The sequence below is a fragment of the Strigops habroptila genome, chromosome 17, assembly GCF_004027225.2.
Source record: "Strigops habroptila isolate Jane chromosome 17, bStrHab1.2.pri, whole genome shotgun sequence".
In the NCBI taxonomy this organism is placed as follows: domain Eukaryota; kingdom Metazoa; phylum Chordata; class Aves; order Psittaciformes; family Psittacidae; genus Strigops; species Strigops habroptila.
Window position 1 is genome coordinate 7111286 of NC_044293.2, and position 21721 is coordinate 7133006.

Consider the following 21721-nt stretch of genomic DNA (forward strand, 5'->3'; position numbering starts at 1 on the left):
TCTTGAGCTGTTTCTGCTGACACAAGTGCTTCACCCTCCTGTTTGTCCACCCACCCAGACTGCAATGGCTTCCCTTGGGTAGAGCAGCATTGAGGGAGACCGTGCCAAGGGCTGTGCTGAAGCTGCGGGAAACCACATCCACTCTTTGCCTCCTCATGCACAACTGCAGGCTCTCAGCTTGGCCAGGCAGGAGTTACCCTTCCTACGGCTTTTAGGTGCCCAGAAACGTCACCCCAGAGGATTCAGATGCTGGCACACGCCTCACCAAAGGCAGCTTGTACAGCCTGTGCTCCCCTGGGGTGCACTTGGGGCCTTTTTCAACGGAAAGTGCAACACGTCCTTGTGCTCTCTCCCAAGAGACCTCTGCCAATCCAATGACCTTTCACAAGGGGAATCCCAAAGGAATGCTGATCTTCCCTGTAACTGCACTGCCACTGTCCTGCCTGTGACACCACGTGCTTCATTCCTCTCATCTGTCATAGATTTTCCCCTGTCCAGGACACAATGACCAGCTCTGAAGTCCTCTTTTTAGCAGGCTGTCTAGACAAAGGCCCTGCTCATTGTTCTCCACTTGTCTCCTCCCCTCACTCTTTGTTCATTCAGAGTCCTCTCCCCTAAGTTGCTGCTTTGAGCTTCAGGCAGGAAAGGCTTACAAGTCTTTCTGTGGTCTAATTGTCTCCTTGGACAAGTCTTCAATCATGTTCACAGCTACCTCTTTGTATCTACCTGTGTCTCCAAACCACTTCTCATGAGATTATCCCTGTGTAGGAACGTGACCCCGTGAGGCACTGCTTGTACCAGGCACGTGGTGCCCGAGTGTATTTTACTGAGTAGGACACTTTGTCCTGCTTTCCTTTGCTTTGCTTGGCCCAGAGGAACAATCCTGCTGTGCCCGTGTGCAGGCAGGTCTCTAAGGCAGCCAGGCTGGGAGTTGGTGCACAGGAACTGCAACATCCAGCCACCAGCTTCAGTGAAGAAGTCGGATGTGAGGAGAAGTGACACAAGCCCCAGGTGGAGGAGGAGAGCAATGTTGGGTGGGGAGGTGAGGAGCAAGGTGCTCAGTGCAGCGCTGGACCTTAAGGGCTGCTTTTCCTGCCTGTCCAGGCCTCTGGAAGAGACACTCAGGATCAATGGCAATGGAATAGAAATTTCTAACCTGAAAAGTAATACAATAAACACTTTCAAATAACTTTTTTCAGAAGCCTTATGTAATCTTTCTGCACTCGGAAACCTCCCCAATTCCCTGGAAGACAATCTGGAAGACCTGACAAAAACCACAGGGTTTTCGTCAGGGTTTTAATGAGCCCCATGGTGTATTTGGGCTGAGTCCATGAACCTCAGGTACTGAGAGGAGACTGAAGAAACCTCTCAAGAAGTCCAAGTCAGAAACAAAGCCCCAAGTCCCTTCAGCATTAATGGGCCCCACTGAGGGCTGTTACTGACAAAGCCTCCCCAGGGACTCGTTAAAGCAAGTAACTGGAGGCTGTGATTACAGGGAGACAAAGGCAAAATGCAGGTGTCTGATGCTGAGAAAACCCTTGGTTGGTTTGATGAAGCAGAAAGGCCAAGCCCTGAGCACAGCCCTTGGAGAAGTAGAGCCTGAAATCCTGAGAATGAAAGTTCTCCTCATAGGCCTTGATGAAAGAGGCAACTGCCATAGCCCAGGGGACAGAGACCTTTTGTTCTTTTGGGTCTTTCAGCCTTGCCAGAATCCTCAGTCATCTCTGCCGCAGGCTGTCCTCCACTGGCCCGTGTCTGCACCTCTTTCCCTTCAGGCTGTTGACACCCATCTTGCTTTCCCACCTAGCTCTCACCTGGCATTTCTGTACCTTCAGTCACATCTCTCCACCCACCGCTGTCTGTTCCTTGAAACACAAAGCCATGGGCTGATCCAGACTCCCTCTGGGTAACCTCTTGCACCACAAGTCCGCCTTTGGAGAGACATTTCTCTTTCCTCACATCCAGTCTGAACCTTCCAAGCTGCACTTTGTAGAGGTTTCCTTCTCTTCCCACTTCCAAGAAAACCTCCATCATCTCTGAAACCATCCTTCAAGTAGTTGTAGGCTGCTCCTATAGTGTCAATTAATCAGGTGGAGTGAACATCCCTCAGCAAGGCCACCTAAAGGAGGCCTTTAGAGGAATGGGTGATGCCATCAGTATAGAGAACTAAGATCACGGGAGAGCAGTGGGAAAAGGGAATGCTCTGGATTGAGAACTTCTTGGCAAGAGCCAAAAGGAAAGGTGGTTTCCTTGGATGCAAGGTACCCCATGCTCTGGGGACAGGGCATCTCGTTTGGGACAGCTTCCTGCCTGTAGCACCCTCTCTGCTGTGCACACCCTGCTCTCTGCCTGCACTCACAAGTGTCTCCCAGAACCTTTGCACTTCCCCTGCAGCAGCGACACCTCACTCCAGGAGGTTCCTGCATTCTCCAGGCTCAGGGATGGTTCCTGCATTTGGATTTTACGGGACAGATAAGTATTCACTTCCCAGGACACAAAATTATACAATCCCTACACTCTCTTTCCCTTTTACCTACTGCACAATCAGCTATCACACCGATAGTTGAAGCACCCACAGTATTCACTGATGGGTCTGGTGAAACAGGTCGCGCAGTAATAGTTTGGAGAGACAGTGAAGAAAACTGGAAAAGTGATATACATATTGTTACAGGATCACCTCAGATAGTAGAACTCTCTGCCGTAGTCCTGTTTTCAAATTATGAACTACTCCAATAAATATTATCACAGACTCTGCCTACGTGGCAGGTCTTGTTTCTAGGCTAGAACATGCCTTTTTGAAGGAAGCTTCCAACAAAATCTTATTCGCCCTTCTCTGGGAGCTCAAGTGGCTCCTGGATCGACAGACGCACCCATATTTCATACAGCACATACGCTCACATACCTCCCTACCCGGACCCATGAGTGAAGGAAACACACAGGCTGACAGGCTTGCAGGCATTACGGTCTTACCTGACCGTTTTGCACAAGCTCGTTTATCCCATGAATTTTATCATCAAAATGCAAAAGCTCTGCAACATACTTTTCAGCTGACTCAGGACCAGGCGAGACAAATCATACAATCGTTTCCCGATTGTCAAGAAGTTTTGCCTGCACCAACAATCGGAACTAATCCTCGAGGTCTTTCATCACTGTGCTTGAAGGACGCTGTCTCTGAAGGCCAGATGGACCCAGGCACACAGTTAAAATGCTTGGGCTGTTCCTCAGTTGAACCATCAAGGAGTGAGTAAAGACCCTGCAGTGATGTACTCTGTGTTCGCTCAATGCCTGCAGGTAATGGGTGGCAGAAAGGACAGACCTTGCATCTCTGATAGCAACTGATGGCTGGTGCCTCTGAGTGGTACAAGAGTATTCCCAAAGATATTGTCTTGTCTCTGTATCAGCCCGCATGTATCTTCGACCTGCCTCTATTACCTGAATATAAGTTGGACAACAACTTTCACCCCAAATGTCACCAGAGATTTGCATCTGGACACCTCACTCCTGGCCCCCATCACTGTTAATAACCATGAGAGCTGAATCAAGGAGCTCACATGATGGTGCCTTTTTAATGAAGACCTGAGCAGAGGCAGGAGGAATCCCACCTCCTGTGGGTTTGTGGTGAGCATGGGAGGGAGCTGAGTCCCCTTCTAGCCCCAGGGCTACAACCCCAAGAGGAGATGCCTCAACTAACGAGGCTGAATCTGTTCCATCAGCAGGGGTAAAGGAGATCCCTGCCTGTCCAGGTCTGGCTGTCCTGTCTAATGATGGGACAAGAAACAGGCTGCCCACAGAAGTGGTTCAGTGACTGTCACTGGATGTATTGGAAAGACATTAGATGTGGAACGTGTGGACGTGGCTCAGTGGTTGGCTTGCTAGTGACAGGTTAATGGTTGGACTCGATGTTCTTAAGGGTATTTTCCAACCTAAATGATTCTACAGTTCTTAGAAAAGCTGATCTTCAGAACAAACTCTGTCTCTCAGCAGAGAAATGACACTGCAGGAATAAGTATCTCTCACAGCTGAGGGTGAAAAAATCAGTGATGACTTCACCCTGTTTCACAGCAGGATCCCCTAGGGCCCAGGGAGCCCTGGAGGGAACCCAGAGGGACAGAGGCAGTGCCACCTTGGGCTGGGCCTCTGCTGCTGAAGAATATTCCCAAAGATATTGTTCTGTCTCTATGTCAGCCTGCACATATCTTTGACCTCTCTCTATTACCTCCATGTTACTTTGACCAGCCCTGTAATGCCAAATGTCACTAGAGATTTGCATCTGGACACCTCACTCCTGGCCCCCATCACTGTTAATGACCATGAGAGCTGAGACAAAGAGCTCACATGTAGGTGCCTTTTTAATGAACACCTGACCACAGGCAACTAACCAGGCTGAATCCCTTCCATGAACAGGGCTAAAGGAGATCCCTGCCTGTCCTGGTCTTGCTGTCCTGTCTAAAGATGGGATAAGAAATAGGCTGCCCACAGAAGTGGTTGGTCACCATCCCTGGAGGTATCTGAAAGACATGTAGATGTGGCACTTGTGGACATGGCTTAGTGGTGGACTTGCCAGGGTTTGGTTAATGGTTGGACTCGATGTTTTTCAGGGTCTTTTCCAACCTAAATGATTCTAGAGTTCTTAGAAATGCTGATGTTCAGATGAAACTCTGTCTCTCAGCAGAGAAATGACACTGCAGGAATAAGTGTGTCTCCCAGCTGAGGGAGGGAACATCAGTGCTTGCTTCAGGCTGTTTCCCATGGTGTTCCCCTGGAGCCCCAGGGAGCCCTGGAGGGAGCCCAGAGGGGCAGAGGCAGTGCCACCTTGGGCTGGGCCTCTGCTGCTGAGCTGGGCCGGGCTCCTGGGATGCAGAGAGATGCTGGCAAGCGGGCAGCGCTGCAGAGAGACAGCTCTGGCCAGGAGCAGGGCTGGGGCACTGCCTGCAGGCACCGAGGGCAGACCTGCGAGCCTCAGAGAGCTTAAAGGCACTTGGCAGGGGAGGATGCTGAGAGCTCCCTGCAGGAGAAACCTTCCCAGCCCTGTGTGTGGTAAGGCTCTGGGTGCAGGGCAATGCAGCTGCACTTCCTGGAGGGATCTCCTCAAGCTGCTGCCTCAGACAATCCATGGGATCTGTCAGGAGGACTCTCTTAGTTTCTGTGTGTAGATAAGGAGGAGGATGTGCTCCAGAGCAGGGCTTCCCTCTGCACCATGCGAGGGCCAGGAGAAGACAGGTGCCTTGTCCCGGGGCTGGCTGCAGGGTGTGAATGTGGGTGTGCAGCCAGGGGTGCCCAGCGCTGTCCTTGCGAGCAGGGTCCCTGCACCCCAGGGGCTGTGTGCCGGGGCAGGGACTCTGCCGCCTGCCAGGGTCAGCACTCAGCCTGCCCGGGAGCTCCCCACGGCGCTGGAGGAGAAGCTGGGGGGAAAGGAACAAGCCCTGGCCGGGAAGGGAAGTGCTCGGGGGGTGATGCTGCTCCAATCTCCAGTCACTCTGAACACATTTGCAGAGGGTCCTTCTGAAAGACACTGAGGCAACATTTACCTGATAGGGAAGGATTCTGAGCTTTGATGTTTTTCGCTCTTGGTTGACAGTTGGGCAAGTGGGAGCTGGGAATTTACTTCTCTGCTTTGGAGAAGGCACCGAGAGTCTTGTGAGGACTTGTCTGAGCTGCTCCTGAGCCCCTGCACAGGCAGAGATGCCCCTGGGCAGAGCCCTGCTGCCGGGAGGGGTGTGCAGGGCAGAGCTGAGCACACAGCCCATGGGATGGGCTCTGGGAGCACTGAGAGGGAGCAGAGCTGGGCACAGAGCAGCAGCTCCTGGCAGGGACAGCTCCAGGCAGCAGAGCCATGGGCAGGGAGTGGGGGGAACGTGCAGCCCAGGCCTGGGGAGGGTGCGTTCAGGCAGCTCTCTTGGTGTCTGGCACTGGAGGTGGCTGCTGGCCATGCTCTGCTGGGCAAGGAGCTGACTGTCTCTCTAGAACATCTCCTCTGCGGTTCCCTGCCTGTCTGCTCTGCCCGTCCTGCTGGGCTTGCGACCTGCCCCCAGACAGGCACAGCTCTCCCGTAGGGTCCTCGTGAGTGCGGAGCCTTCCCTTGGGGGTCAGCACTCTGCGCTCAGTCATTCCCTTCTCCCCATGAGGGGCTGTGTCCTGCTCTTTCTACCACATATTCTCCTGCTGTTCTCCTTACTTTGCACTAAAAGAAAGACAGCAAAGCCCTTTCATCTGTCCTGTCTTGAAACTCTTCACATTTCAGTTACAAAAAATAAAATTCCTAAATTTAAAAAAAAAGAGCTTGTCATATATGAAAATATGAATATAGGTTGGGGAAAAAAAAAAGAAAAAGAAAAAACCTACTTCAATAAAAAACCCCAATCCAAACTTGGACGAAATCATGTTAAATTCACACTGAGCCTCTCCTCTGCAGCCCACAAGTGTTCAGAGTTATGAGGGCATATACTGAACTTTTACTACCTCTGACATCTCTGGATATTGTGGATATTGGATATTGGAGCTTTCACAGACCAGCTTTGTGAACCCCAGCAGTGGCGCAGAGCTGAGTCCTTGGGAGACCCAGTGCTTCTCCCAGCACACTCAGCCACCAGCACCAGAAATAGGAAAATGCACTTGAACTAAGGGGTGTGTGTGGTAAATTGACTGGTTTATCCTGGGAAGTCTCCCCTAACCTGTCACTGCCTTTTCTCCTACGACAGTGCCCCATACCTAGAGGCAGCAGATGTCCAACGGCAGCTCCATCACCCACTTCCTCCTCCTGCCATTCGCAGACACGCGGGAGCTGCAGCTCTGGCACTTCTGGCTCTTCCTGGGCATCTCCCTGGCTGCGCTCCTGGGCAACGGCCTCATCATCACCAGCACAGCCTGCGACCAGCACCTCCACACCCCCATGTACTTCTTCCTGCTCAACCTCTCCCTCCTGGACCTGGGCTGCATCTCCACCACTGTCCCCAAATCCATGGCCAATTCCCTCTGGGACACCAGGGCCATCTCCTACACAGGTTGTGCTGCACAGGTCTTTTTTTTCCTATTCTTGATCTCAGCAGAGTTTTATCTTCTCACCATCATGTCCTACGACCGCTACGTGGCCATCTGCAAGCCCCTGCACTACGGGACCCTCCTGGGCAGCAGAGCTTGTGCCCACATGGCAGCAGCTGCCTGGGGCACTGGGTTTCTCAATGCTCTGCTGCACACAGCCAATACATTTTCACTACCCCTCTGCCGAGGCAATGCTGTGGAGCAGTTCTTCTGTGAAATCCCCCAGATCCTCAAGCTCTCCTGCTCACATTCCTACCTCAGGGAAGTTGGGCTTCTTGTGATTAGTGCCTGTTTAGCACTTGGCTGTTTTGTTTTCATTGTGGGGTCCTATGTGCAGATCTTCAGGGCCGTGCTGAGGATCCCCTCTGAGCAGGGACGCCACAAAGCCTTTTCCACGTGCCTCCCTCACCTGGCCGTGGTCTCCCTGTTTATCACTACTGGCATGTTTACCTACCTGAAGCCCCCCTCCATCTCTTCTCCATCCCTGGATCTGGTGGTGGCAGTTCTGTACTCGGTGGTGCCTCCAGTAGTGAACCCCCTCATCTACAGCCTGAGGAACCAGGAGCTCAGGGATGCTGTGAGGAAGCTGGTGACTGGATGTGTTTCAGCAGCCATTCACTGCCTGCTTTCCTCTGCAAAGGGCTCCCAGTGTAGGTCATGACAGGCCAGTTGGTTTTTTTTTCCACTCGTGATGATGTTGTCTTCAAAGACATGGCAGTTTTCATCCCCTCCTACTTCAGTATCTGCCCGCTTTGACCCACACACTTTGTGTCAATGGGTGTCTCTCATACTATTTAAGGGAAATAAATGATCCTGCAGCAACTTCTTCTCGGTGATATGTCCTCACATGGCAGGAGTAAAGGGGAATGAAATCAGCTTTCTGGCTGCTCCAGCTCTGGGATGGCTGCGCTGTGCCTGGAGCAGGAAGAGCTCTTGAGGAGCCCAAGGGCTGAGGCTGTTGAGCTGGTGTGGGGAGAAGGGATGGCATGGGGGGGCTGCAGACCCCTCACGGTGTCCTGTGGAGGAGAGCAGGGGACATAGGTGTCCCTGCAGGGGACTCACCTGCACTGGCACAGGCTGGGGCTGCCTGGCTGGGAGCGGCCCATGGGAAAACTCTGGGTGGGCAGGAGCTGGACAGGAGGCAGAGTGTGCCCTGGCAGCAAGGGAGGACAGCAGCATCCCAGGCTGTACGACCAGGAGCACGGCAGGAGAACAAGGGAAGGGATGCTCTGGAATACTCCATCCAGGTTTCAGACCCCCAATTCAGGAACGCTGTTGGCAAGCAGGAGTGGGTTTAGCAACAGGCCCTCAGGACAGGCAGGGACTGGAGCACGTTGCCTGTGGGGAGAGGCTGGGGGAGCTGGGCTTGTCCAGCCCGGAGAAGGGAAGGCTGATGGGGACCTGAGATCTTGGGAAGGGAAGGCTGTCGGGGACTGGCTGCCTGTACCGGCAAGGAGGACATAGAGAATCCAGAGCCAGGCTCCTCACCATGGTGCCTGGTGGGAGGACAAAAGGCAATGGGGGATAGTGACAGAGGAGAGGTTCAGCCAGGACATACAGAAACCTTGTTCCCATAGGCTCAGGCAAGTGCTGCATCACGTCATCCAGAGAGGCTGTGCAGTCTCTTGCCTTGGGGTTTTCCAAGTCGGACTGAATCAAGCCTTCAACCACTTTCTCTGACCCTGTTTCTGACAGGCTGGACTTGAGACCTCCTGGTGTCCCTTCCAGCCTCTGTTCTCTTATGATCCTCCAGTGATGGGCTTATGAAGGGCCACAAAGATGCTCTGAGGGCTGGTGCACATCTCCAATGAAGGCAGGCTAAGAGGGCTGGGGGTGTTCAGCCTGGAGACAGCTCCAGGGAGACCTTACTAAGGCCATACCTAAACAGGGCCTACAAGAAATCTGGAGAGGGGCTTTTGACAAGGGCGTGCAGTGACAGGACAAGGGGGAATGGCTTTAAGCTGAAAGAGGGGAGATTTAGATCAGACGTTAGGAAGAAGTTCTTCCCTGTGAGGGTGGTGTGACGCTGGCACCGGATGCCCAGAGAAGCTGTGGCTGCCCCATCCCTGGCAGTGTTCAAGGCCAGGTTGGACACAGGGGCTTGGAGCAACCTGCTCTAGTGGAAGGTGTCCCTCCCTATGGCACAGGGTTGGAACTGGATGAGCTTTAACTTCCCTTCCAACCCAAACCATCCTGTGGCTCTGGGATTCCATGAGGGGCAGCTGCTCCATGACCCCAAAACACCCTGGAACAGAACAAAACACCCAAACCCACCCACCAACCCCCCCCCGAACATCCCCAAACATCCAAAACCACCCCAAAATGTCCCCAAAACCCTCCAAACACCCAAGAAGACCGTGCAACACTTCAAGCCCCCTCAAACACACCCAAAACCACCCAAAGCCCCTAAACACTCCTAAAATAACCCTGAAACACACCTGCAACACGACAGAGCACCCCCAAAATGCCCCTTAAATACCCCCAAACACCCTGAAACAGCTCCCAAACACCGCAAACACCCCCCCCAAATGCACTAAAACACCCCCAAGGCTCCCTCAAAACATCCGCAAACACCCTGAAACACCCCACAATACCCCCCAAACTCCCCCAAAACAGCAAACCGCTCTAAACCAGCCCCAAGGATACCCTGAAACAGCTCAAAAAAACCCCAAACCACCCCCACAACACTTGATGGACACCCTAAAACATCCCCAGAGCCCCAGACCACCACTGGGATCCCCTAAACTCCTCATGTCCTTGTCCTCTCCCTGCCGTGATGCTGTGGCCTAAATAAGACCCTAACCCCTAACCCTAAACCCTATCCCTGACTGAAATCCCTGATCCTGACCCTAAATCTAACCCTCACTTATTTGTATAATAAGTTATAATGTAATTAAAATTATTATATATTATAATAATAGAGATGATTACATATCTGTATTACTGTTATAAATTACACACTCTAATATAACTGCTTTTCAGCCCGGTGGGCCCATGACACCTCAGCACATAGAAACTGGGGGGAGTCACCCAGAAGGGACGGGTCGCTGCTCCAGTCAGGGTGGGTGTCGCTCGGTGGGGGCTGAGCAATTGTATTGGGCATCACTGCTGGCTATTGGTGCTTTCTTTCCCCTTTTGGTTCCATCTCTCTCCCCTTGTTGTTTCCGTTATCATTAATAACAATAATACTAATATTACAATGTACTTGATTTCAGTTCCTGACCTGTTCTCATCTCCACCCGCAGGTTTTGCATTGTTCCCATTCTCCTCCCCATCCCACCCAGGTGCTGAGCGAGCAGCTGCTGGTGCTGAGTTCCCAGATGGCTTTAAACACTGACCCTGTCCTGGCCCCTTTGCTGTGGCAGCAGGGGCTGGACGTTTGCACTCTTGGAGCTCGGCTCTTTGGATGGGCACGGAGCTGGAAGCAGCATTATTTGCTGCGCTGAGGAAGCGCAGCTCCCGAGTGTTGCTGGGGCTGGGGCAGTGCTTGCCAAGGGCAGGGGAGGCCCAGCAACAGCTCCTGTCCTGGCACTGTTGCTGTGGGAGCACAGAGGCTCCCGCGGGCATTGCCCCAGTCAGGATTGCGCAGGGGTGGCCAGAGCCCACCAGCTCCTTCCCACCTTCCGCAATGCCCGGTGGGCTTCTGGGCTGTGCCTGCGCCTGCCAGGGCCTTTGTCACCTTCCAGAATGCATTGCCAGAGCCCAGCAGAGCACTGGAGCCTTCCGCAATGCCCGGCGCTGGCCTGGGCTTTACCAGAGCCCACCAGGACCCCTCCTGCCTTCCGCAATGCCCGGTGGGCTTCCGTGTGTGTTGCCAGAGCCAGGCAGGTCCCCTTGTGCTGAGCTCCCAGTGACAGCACCAGCAGCTGCACTGCCCAGGGGCTGCTCCTGCCCTCACACCTTCTCAGCACCTCTCACACCAGCAGCTCCTGCACACACAAGGCTCCTGCTTCGCCCCCAGCACCTCTGCAGCCAGAGCTGAGCTCCAAGCACATGAACAAGCCCAGGGCCTCCTCCTCACCTCTCCCCTGCTCCTCCAGCTGGGATGGCACCAGCACATCTCCTGACAGCTTCTCCTCCCTTTAGAGCACACTCCCACAACGTGTTTCAAGCGAACAATAAACTAGGATTGAAAAGTCAAAGAACATGTACCTGGATGCGCAGGGCAGCCAGGGGAGATGCAGCCTCCCCAGGGAGGGGTCTCCTCCGCACTGGTTACTGCAGGGCTCTCGCTCCTTAAATAGCCCACGCTCACCGTGGGGGCCCCTGTCACAGTGGGCGTCTCCACAGCGACCGCCACAGCTTTGTGATGGGGCAGCATCGTGCCCATGGCCACTGGGCACCCAGGGGGGCTCCGGGAGTAGCTCCAGAGCAGAGCTTCCCTCTGCACCATGAGAGGGATAGGACAAGGCAGGTCTCTTTTTGCAGGGCTGGCTACGGGGTATGAATCTGGGTGTGCAGCCAGGGGTGCCCAGCGCTGTCCTTGTGAGCAGGGTCCCTGCACCCCAGGGGCTGTGTGCCAGGACTCTGCCGCCTGCCAGGGTCAGCACTCAGCCTGCCTGGGAGCTCCCCACGGTGCTGGGGGAGAAGCTGGGGGGGAAGTATTGACCCCAGCAGGGCAGCCAAAGGGCGCTGCTGCTGTAGAGAGGGTGCTGTGAGGGTCAGGGTTACTCACAGCTCCAGGTCACCCCAGGGTGACATTTCCAAGGGGACTTTCCAAGGGGCAGCTCAAGGCAGGGGTTGCTAGAAAGACAAGGAGCTTTTCTGAGCCTCTGTTTTCAGCTTCTTATTTGTGATGAATTTGGGGGTAGAAATGAAAAGGAGCTCTCATGATTCAACAAGTCTCTGAGACTCCTGAGGTGAAACTTTCGGTGACCAGCAGGTCTGATATGAGCATCCTGAAGTGCCTTCAGCAGCTCTTCTGCCTATGGACAGCACCAGCATCATTCATCAGGCTTGGTCTGACCTGTCCTTCTCCACCTGCAAATAGGAACATGCACCCAGGCAGTTCCCTTAAAACAGGCAGGTTTGTGGAGGGTCAAGGTGAGTGTAAAGAGGTTCACATGAGCTTTGTGAGCACTCACAGGGAAAGACATGGGCGAGGGAACCACCTCCCACCAGGAAAATGTCCCGGAAGCAGGGATATGATCTGGGAATGGGAGAAAAGTAAACCCAGAACTGCTGTGGCAGGGAGAATTCAGAACTACCCGTCCGAGCTCTTGTATGCAGAGCCCTCCCTCGGAGCAAGCTCCCTCGGCTCGCTCTATCTATCTTGCCCTCCCTCTGCAGCAATCACCTGCCAGCCCCACAACCCTCTGCTCACCCCCACCCCCCCCCGCCCCATCCCGGTGGGAAGGCTTCTGTGTAAAGAAACACGCACACACCCCATTTCTTGTTGTATTCTCCTTCCCTTTCTCTCTCGGGTTCTGGTCTTGGTCTCGGTCTCCCCGTCCCTCCCTCCCGCTCTCCTTTACCGTCCGCCTTCATTGGATCCTGTTTCTCGTGGCCAGGAGCCCGCCCGTCTCTCCCGCCCGGCAATATTCCGGCTCTGCCGTTGGGGACGGGGGCTGGGGGGGTGTGGGGGGTGTCGGGGCCGAGCGCAATGCCCGCGGGCGGGCTGGGCAGCGCCGGCTGCAAAAGAGAAGGCGGCGGCGCTGGCACCAGCGGAACAAACCCAGCTCATGTCTGTCTGCGGGGGCGCGCGGAACCCCCCGAGAGGCCCCTGGACTGACAGACCCCCACAGTCCCAGCCCGTGTGTGTGCGTGCGTGTGTTCGTGTGTGCGTGTTTGTGTGCATGTCCACATGTGTGTGTATGCACGTACATGTGTGTGTGCGTGTGCGTGTGCACATCTGTGCATGTGCGTCTGTGTGCACGTGCGTCTCTGCATGTGCACATGCTTGTGTGTGCACGTGCCTGCTCGTGTGTGTGCACGTGCATGTGTGCATGCGCGTTCGCGTGCGTGCATGTGTGCACGTGTGTGTGCGCGCGTGCGTTTGTATGCGTGCGCGTGTTTATGTGCGTACGTATGCGCATGTGTTTGTGTGCCCGTGCATGTGTGCGTGCATGTGTGCGTGGGTGCACGTGTGCATGCGCATGCATGTGTCTGCGTGTGCGTGTGTGTGTGTGTGCACGTGCTGCGGGGAGTGGGTGCGGGCTGCGGCATCTACAGGACCCCAGCCGCATCGGCTGCTGTATTTCACTGTCAACCAAAACCAGCTTCAATGACAGGGAACGAGGGCGAGTGATGTGATGATGCGGGGGAACAACCTCGATCCCCAAAGCACACGCCCCACTGTGCACACACGGTCCTGTCCTGTCCCGCCCCCCCTAACCCAGTAACCAAAACCCACACCGCACAGTCCCGATCTTGCGCCGGTGGCCACCGCCTCTGCCCGGTCAAACCCCCCCCGCCAGGGAGAGGGTGTCCCGGGTGGAGGGGGAGGGGTGCAAGAAAAAGTAAAATGAAAACCAAAACCCATCCCACCAAACCAACACCAAAGCAGCTGCGAGCGAGGGGCAGCACCGGGCCGCTGCCTCTGACCGGTCCCCCCCGCCAGCCAGAGACGTGTCTCGGGGCGGGGTGTGGGGGGTGTCGGCAGATGGACACGGGAAACCCAAAGACAACGAAACCCCCAAAACCCACAGAACAAACAAATGTGGCAGCTCCGGGACCCGCCTCCGCCCACCCGGTCCCCACCACCGGCCACAGCGTGTTCCGGAGGGGGCGGGGGCTGTGCCCTCAGCGGCCCCTGCGGCTCGCAGCGCTTTTCCTCACATGCGGCTCCTCCCCTGAGCTCTGCAGCTGGATGGGGCAGCTCCTTTACACCAGCTCCCTCCTGCTTTCCTTGGGGAACTGGGCTGCACCAGCCACAGAGAAGCTTTCTCTGCAGTGCCCACAAACACAAGTTACACACTATATAATCTAATGAGCTCCTCAATGTGCAGCTTCTCAGCACTATGATGAGCCCAAGCAGCATCTAACGTGATCCACCTTGCACATGGGATTTGCATAGAACAGTTTTAAAATGAGAGTTATGAAAGGAGATACATAAACACAATTAAGGTGTTGACCAAAGGGTTAATCAGACTTCTGAAAGAAGGGGCAAGTTTCTAACTCCCTGCAGCTCCAAGCAGAAACCAGAAAGTTGAGGGGATCTGAATGACCAAAGAACAAGTGCAGGAGGAAACCTGAGAGCAATGGGAAGGGCACATGTCCAGGTAGTCTGCTAGAAAGATGTCCTTAGACATGGCCATTTGATCAGGAGAGGTGGAAAAAATTAATGATTAGGGTGATGAAATTATAGACCAGCCCCCTCCTGACTCCATCCTCCTGTCAGGCAGTTGTAGAGAGCAATAAGGTCCCCCCTGAGCCTTCTCTTCTCCAGACTAACCCCCCCCAGGTCTCTCAGCTGTTCCTCATCACACTTGTGCTCCAGGCCCTGCACCAGCTCTGTTGCCCTTCTCTGGCCCTGCTCCAGCACCTCAATGTCTCTGTTGTAGTGAGAGGCCCAGAACTGAACACAGGATTCGAAGTGCAGCCTCACCAGTGCCCAGTGCAGGGGGACAGTCACCGCCCTGGCCCTGCTGCCACACTGGTGCCGATACAAGCGTTCCCGTGCCCTGTCCTCACTGCGTAAATGGAGGTGACTGCAGGTCCCTGTATCCCACCCCTGCACCTCCTGCCAGGTCTGGACTGAGTGGTGGGAGTGGGAGAACCTGCTGTGTGTGGGGATCCTTCCTTCTGGGACTCAGTAGAGGTGGGGTTTGGGGTCATTTAGGGGTACCAGCAGTGTTGGGAGGGATGGAGATGCCTGGGGTTGGAGAACTGCTGGAGCACATCCTCTGCCTGCCAGCTCTCCACTTGGACACATGACAAACAGTGAAGATCCCTGTTTGCCACAGACGCAGCAGTCTCTACGTGCAATATTGGCTCTTACATTCTCTTGTCTCTGTTTAAGGGCACCATATATATTTATTTAGGGGCTTTTCATCAGGGACTGTAGCGATAGGACAAGGGGCAATGGATTCATGCTTAAACAAGGAGATTTAGGTTGGATATGGGGAAGTAGTTCTTCCCTGTGAGAGTGGTGAGGTGCTGGCACAGGGTGCCTCCCAGCACTGAGGGAGGACTCCTGCGCAGCCTCGTAGTAGAGCAGCCTGCAGCACAGGATGTGGCCAGGCCCACGGGGAAGGGGATGAAGAGATGACAGCAGGAAAGCAAAGCTGAGCCCCATCCTGACTTGGATCTTGTCCTGGTTTTGGCTTGGATAGAGGTAATTTTCTTCCTAGGAGATTGTCCAGAGCTGTGATTTTGTGAGGATAACACTGGTAACACACTGATGCTTTAGTTGTTGCTCGGTAGCACTTGCCCTGACCAAAGACTTTTCAGTCTCTCGTGCTCTGCTAGTGAGGAGAGGCACAAGAAGCTGGGAGGAAACAGAGCCAGGACACCTGAACTAGCCAAAGGGATATTCCATACCACAGCATGTCATGCCCACTATAGAAACTGGCATCCAGGGAGGGAACAGAGACGCAAACAGGGAGCATGAGAGGGGACAGTGGGACCGGAGCTCTGGGGGTGTCCTGGTTGAAGCCAGCACGCACCAGCATGCACCAGCAGAGCCCTGCTCACAATGGCCATGCTTACCATTCCTGGGCTGCTGACAAAGGCCTCAATGTGCTCCAGGTTCTCCTGCTCCAGTACGTACATGGATAACTGGGTGGCATCTAATAGAGAAGAAGGAGAACTGTTGAGAGGCTCCAGTGGTATGAGAGCAGAGGAAGGAGCTCTGCCCTCTACCAGCATGCCAGGGAAACGTGGTGCTGGTGTCGAGCACCATAGAGTCATAGAATCATAGAATGGTTTGGGTTGGAAAGAACCTGAAGATCATCCAGTTCCAGCCCCCCTGCCATGGGCAGAGACACATCACACTAGTACTGATATCCTCAACATCAGAAGGACATGGAGCTGTTGGAGCAAGTCCAGAGGAGGCCACAGGGATGATCAGGGGCTGGAGCACCTCTGGTATGGAGACAGGCTGAGAACACTGGGGCTGTTCAGCCTGGAGAAGAGAAGCTGCATGGAGACCTCAGAGCAGCTTCCAGTGTCTGAAGGGGGCTACAAGGATGCTGGAGATGGGACCTTCATCAGGGACTGCAGTGATAGGGCAAGGGGTGATGAGTTTAAACTGAAACAGGGGAAGTTCAGGTTAGATATGAGGAAGAAGTTCTTTAGTGTGAGGGTGGTGAGGCCTTGGAACAGGTTGCCCAGGGATGCTGTGAATGCTCCATCCCTGGCAGTGTTCAAGGCCAGGTTGGACAGGGCCTTGGGCGACATAGAATCATAGAATCACAGAATGGCTTGGGTTGGAAAGAACCTTAAGATCGTCTAGTTTCAACGCCCTGCCACGGGCAGGGACACCACACACTAAGCCACGTCTTGATCCCAGGGCCCCTCGCTCACCAGTCCTCAATGGCAGGACCAGGGATTCCTCACAGGGGTCCAGTGAAGCGTTGCTCTTCTGGGGAGCCCCATCCTCCTGCCAGGCCTGCCTAGGGGTTCTGGGGGGTCTCTCCACCATCCTGTGGGATAGAAGAAAGGGGTCGGGGTGGTGAAGGGGGAAGCTTGGACCAAATGCATCAGAGCTGAGCTCAAGAGCAACCCACCAGCTCCTTGCTCCTGCCCTGTCCCGTCTCCATCTGCTGCACTGACCAAAGCAGTGCAGTGGGGTGTCACAACTGTGGTCACAAAGAGCCCCATATTGACCCGTTGCCCTGGTGACCCACCTGGGTTCTAGACTGAAGCTGTGGGAGAACCTGCCGCAGAGCTGGGGCTGTCACCCAAAGCAGCATTCCTGCACCCCAGCATGCTGTGTGTGGGGACCCTTCCTTCTGGGACTCAAGAAAGGTGGGATTTGAGGTTGTTTAGGGGTACCAGCAGTGTTGGGAGGGATGGAGATGCCTGGGGCTGGGTGGGTTTGGGGTACAAGGTGGATTTTGGGGTATTTTAGGGGTACCATGGGAATTGGAAGGGATGGAGATGCCTGGGGCTGGGTGGGTTTGGGGGCACCAAGTGGCTTTTGGGGTGGCTTAGGGGTACCAGGGATGTTTGGAGGGATGGAGATTCCTGGGGTTTGTGGAGTTTGGGGTGACCAAGTGGGTTTTTGAGTGTGTTAGGGGTACCAGGGGTGCTGGGAGGGATAAAGGTGCCTGGGGTTGATTGGGTTTTGGGGTACCATGTAGTTTTGGGGTGGCGTAGGGGTACTGGGATGGATGGAGATGCCTGGAGCAAGGTTGGTTCCTGGGTACCAGATGGGTTATGGGATGCTTTAAGGGCACCAGGGCCACTGTGGGGGAGCAGGAATGTTGGGAGTGATGGAGATGCCTGGGACTGAGGTGAACCAGGACCCCTGTGTGAAGACATGGAAACTCTGGAGCTAGGAGTGGTGGCAGAGCTGTAAGGTGGGCATCAGGCCTGATGGGTCTGTGGTGGCCGTGGAGGGTGCCAGTGGCAAAGCTGCATCTGCAGAGCTCTTGCAGGTGATGGAAGCTCCTTGAAGGAAGCTGCCTGGCTGCAGTTTATTGTTTGGTCAAGCTCCTTGGGTGTTCCAAAAGCTGCTTCATACATTTTCTGATCCATTTCTGGATCATTTTTGGTGGCTTCTTTGCATTTTCTCTTATTCATGACTTATCTGGTTCTCTTCAGGGAGTCTGTCATATAGACTGTGAAGGCAAGTGGACTGAAGAGTCTTATCTCAGCTCTTCCCACCCATCTCTCAGGCAATGAACAGTAGAGTCCCAGTTCAGCTCCTCACACCCTTTTCTCAGGCAGTGGACATTGGAGTCTCATCTCAACTCCTCCCACCCATCTCTGAGACAATGGATTGGTGGAATCCCATCTCAGCTTCTCATAGCAACCTTTGAGACAATGGATGGTGGAGCCTGATTTCGGTTCAGTCTCTCACAGCACCCCATGTCTCAAAGATTGTGTCTAGCCCCTTCCATGGCGAGCAGGTAGTCGAGAACCATGCGGTGGTGGAATAGTGCCATCCGCATTTGCCTGGCCTGATTCACAGCTACAGGTTGGTCAGAGAAGTGATTCAGAGCAGCCTGAGGAGAAGAACTTGGGGGTGTTGGTTGATGAGAAGCTCCCCATGAGCCGGCTTTAGTGTGCGCTTGGTCCCAGAAAGGAACCATATCTTGGGCTGCATCAAGAGGAGCATGACCAGCAGGTCGAAAGAGGTGATCCTGCCCCTCTGCTCTGGTGAGACCCCACTGTGTGCACTGTGTGCAGTTCTGGTGTCCTCAATATCAAAGGACATGAAGCTGTTGGAGCAAGTCCAGAGGAGGCCACGAGGATGATCAGGGGCTGGAGCACCTCCCGTATGAAGAAGACAGGCTGGGAACATTGGGGCTGTTCAGCCTGGAGAAGAGAAGCTGCATGGAGACCTCAGAGCAGCTTCCAGTGTCTGAAGGGGGCTACAAGGATGCTGGAGAGGGACTCTTCATCACTTTGTTCTGATTTATTCATTACCTTGAAGAACCAGCCCCATTTTGCTCTCAACAGAGAGGTCCCAATATACAGCTTACAATTAGCGAGTGGTTTTGATTTACAACTTAGCATTTCAGCTTACAATTCCCCCCTTTGAGACTCACAGGATACACATATATCCTGTAAGTTTCATCACGTATTAGTTTCCCATATGTAATTCCAAAACACCATTGTGAGGAGCAACATTGAATCAGGCCTGCTAGGGTACAAACACAAATAACTCTTCTCATTAGAAGAGTTCTTTAGCCATGCCCAATTTAGTAGTCAAGAGTCCCAGTTCAGTTCCTCACACCAGTCTTTCAAACGATGGACAGTGGAGTCTCATTTCAGTTCAGCCACTCACAATGGGATGGGATGGGATGGGATGAGGTAAGATGGGACAAGATCATGAGATGCAATGTGATGCAATATGATGTGATTTGATGTGATGAGATGAGATGAAATGAAGATGCAATGCGGTCAGATGTGATGCAACGCAGTGAGATGAGATAAAGATGAAATGGGATGAAAATGAGATGAGATGATGAGATGAGATGAGATGAGATGAGATGAGATGAGATGAGATGAGATGAGATGATGAGATGATGGCAGCTGCTGCCATGTGGACACAAGCTCTGCTGCCCAGGAGGGTCCTGTAGTGCAGGGGCTTGCAGATGGCCACGTAGCAGTCGTAAGACATGACAGTGAGGAGAGAATACTCTGCATCAGTCGAGAAGGATATAAAGAAGAACATCCTGCACAGGAGATGGCCTTGGTGTCCACAGGGAACTGGCCATGGCTTTGGGGACAGTGTTGCACATGTAGCTCAGGTCCAGCCCTCCTGGCCACCAGCAAGCCCTGGCTCTCCGTAGGGCCAACACACGGTGCCCATGAGCCCAACCTTCCTCCCATCGAGGTTTGCAAATTCCCTTTATCCATGGGAGAGGACAGACATTGTCTGTGTGGCCATCGAGGTGATGAGAGACTCCAGCATCTTGGAGAAGCGCGTGGCTGGAGACATTCTGGATCTGGTCATAAGAGACCTTGACTTCTGGCTGGCAGATGTGACTGGCCTGTGGCTGGGTTGCCATGCCCTTCAGGTCCTGTCAGGCTGCCTTCCTCCTTTCCTCCCAAACCTAGGAGGTGTCTTGAAGCCACCTTCATGCAGCAGAGAGGGATGGGAAAGGGATGGGGCAATGGCTGCACTCCAGTGGCAGCAGCAGCATCCTCCCCTGTGTTCCCCCCTCCAGATGCCAAGCATGGTAAGGAGCATCCATGAAAGCCTGCAGCAGAGCAGCAGAGAGGCAACCTGGCACAGGCTGGACGCCCTCCTTATCGTGCTGGTCCTCAAGCACCCGAGGGCATTGACCACCCGTATGGTGCTCAACGTTCCCTTAAGTGACAGCTATCAGCCTTGAGGGCTTGTTCCCTGTGGGCAGAGGGGCCCGGAGACTGCCAGACCCAAGGGGTGCTGCAGGACACCCCCGAGGAGCAGGGCCTTCCATCCCACCACACTCCTCCCTGCCTCTGATGGCATCTGATGACTGGTGCCTCTGGCTCATGGCAGCAGTCAATGACACACAGGACCCAAATCACGCTGCCTGCAAGAAGGTCCTTCCTGGTCATGGTCTGGGTGTTGTGTCTAGCATGGAACATTGAAATCTTAATCTTTGACTTAACTCTGCCTCTGAGCAATGACGCTGATGAAAGAGATGCATCTCCCTCCCCATATGAGGAAAGGAACATTGTTGTTTCCTTCAGGCTGTTTCCCTGGAGCCCCAGGGTCCCCTGGAGGGAGCCCAGAGAGGCAGAGAGCTTAAAGGCACTTGGCAGTGGAGGATGCAGAGCTCACGATGGGAGAAACCTTCACTGCCCTCTACATGGTAAGGCTCTGGGTGCAGGGCAATGCAGAGGAGTGTACCAGAGCTCTCTTCCTATTGTGTAAATGCCACAGCTTATAGGATCTTTCTGCTTTGCTCTCCTGGCTTTCCTGGCATTGGCAGGAATGATGTGCTCCAGAGCAAGGCTTCCCTGCTGCACTGGCAATGGGACGGCTGCCTTTCCAAGGGGACTTTCCAAGGGGAAGCTCAATGCTATAAAGACAAAGAGCTTTTCTGTGTTCTCAGTTTCCTATTTGTGATGAATTTGGGGGTAGAAATGAAAAGGAGCTCTCATGCTCGAACAAGTCTCTAAGACTCCTGAGATCTAACTTTGAGCCTCTGATATGAGCATCCTGAAGCGCCTTCAGCCACTCCTCTGCCTATGGACAGCACCAGCATCATCTTGGTCTGATCTGCCCTTATCCTGCTGCTGGGGCAGGGGAACGCTGTCCTGAGCTCTGTTTTGCCTTTGACTGTGTCAGTGCTGTTGTTGTGGTGTTCTTGCTGTCAGGTTTGCTGGGATGGGAGTTTCAGCTGCAGAGTCACACATGGGTCTTCTGGGTCCTTTCATGCAGGTGTGTCCATGGGAACAAGCATGCCAGCTTTCCTCAGCTGTGGGCAATGCAGTTTGTGTATCTAGGGAATGAGCTGCATCTCCCTTAATCAAATGCCATCACTGGGACACTTGGTTGCCCCTCCCGAGGTTTCCTTCCAATCTCCAGGATTCAGACCTATCTTAGAGCATCCCTGTGTTATCTGAAAGCTCCAGGATTCAAACCTGTCCTAGAGCATCCCTGTGCTACCTGAAAGCCCCAGGATTCAAACCTGTCCTACAGCATCCCTGTGTTACCTGAAAGCTCCACATAGAAACACAGAAGTGCCACCACGACAGAGCAAATGCTGCTGGGTTTGTGACACGAGATGGCGTGTGTCCTGGGCTAGAAGTGAGGTGCCAGCACCAAACAGGGCTCCAGCCATGGAGCTGAAGGAAGGTCTCATAGAGAAGTGTGTCTGTGTCTAGGAGGTGGAGGGTCTGTGGGAAATGGATTGGATTTTGGTCAGTCTTCCCTAACCTGCGACGTTTCTCCTATGTTAGGGCCCATGCCCAGAGACAGAAGGTGTCCAACGGCAGCTCCATCAGCCACTTCCTCCTCCTGCCATTCGCAGACACGCGGGAGCTGCAGCTCTGGCACTTCTGGCTCTTCCTGGGCATCTTCCTCGCTGCGCTCCTGGGCAACGGCCTCATCATCATTATCATAGCCTGTGACCAG

The 21721-nt window shown here is 54.0% G+C and overlaps 1 protein-coding gene across 1 annotated transcript; it reads left to right on the top strand.

The window, feature by feature from the left end:
- Nucleotides 1-6699: 6699 nt before the first annotated feature.
- Nucleotides 6700-8744, top strand: LOC115616243 (olfactory receptor 14J1-like). Its single transcript, XM_030505247.1, has 2 exons — nt 6700-7637; nt 8734-8744. The coding sequence occupies exons 1-2, from the start codon at nt 6722-6724 to the stop codon at nt 8742-8744; spliced, it is 927 nt and encodes a 308-aa protein (XP_030361107.1). The 5' UTR covers nt 6700-6721.
- Nucleotides 8745-21721: the final 12977 nt, after the last annotated feature.

Excerpts from the sequence above, each read along its gene's own strand:
- LOC115616243 (XM_030505247.1), top strand. The coding sequence starts at position 6,722 with ATGTCCAACGGCAGCTCCATCACCCACTTCCTCCTCCTGCCATTCGCA.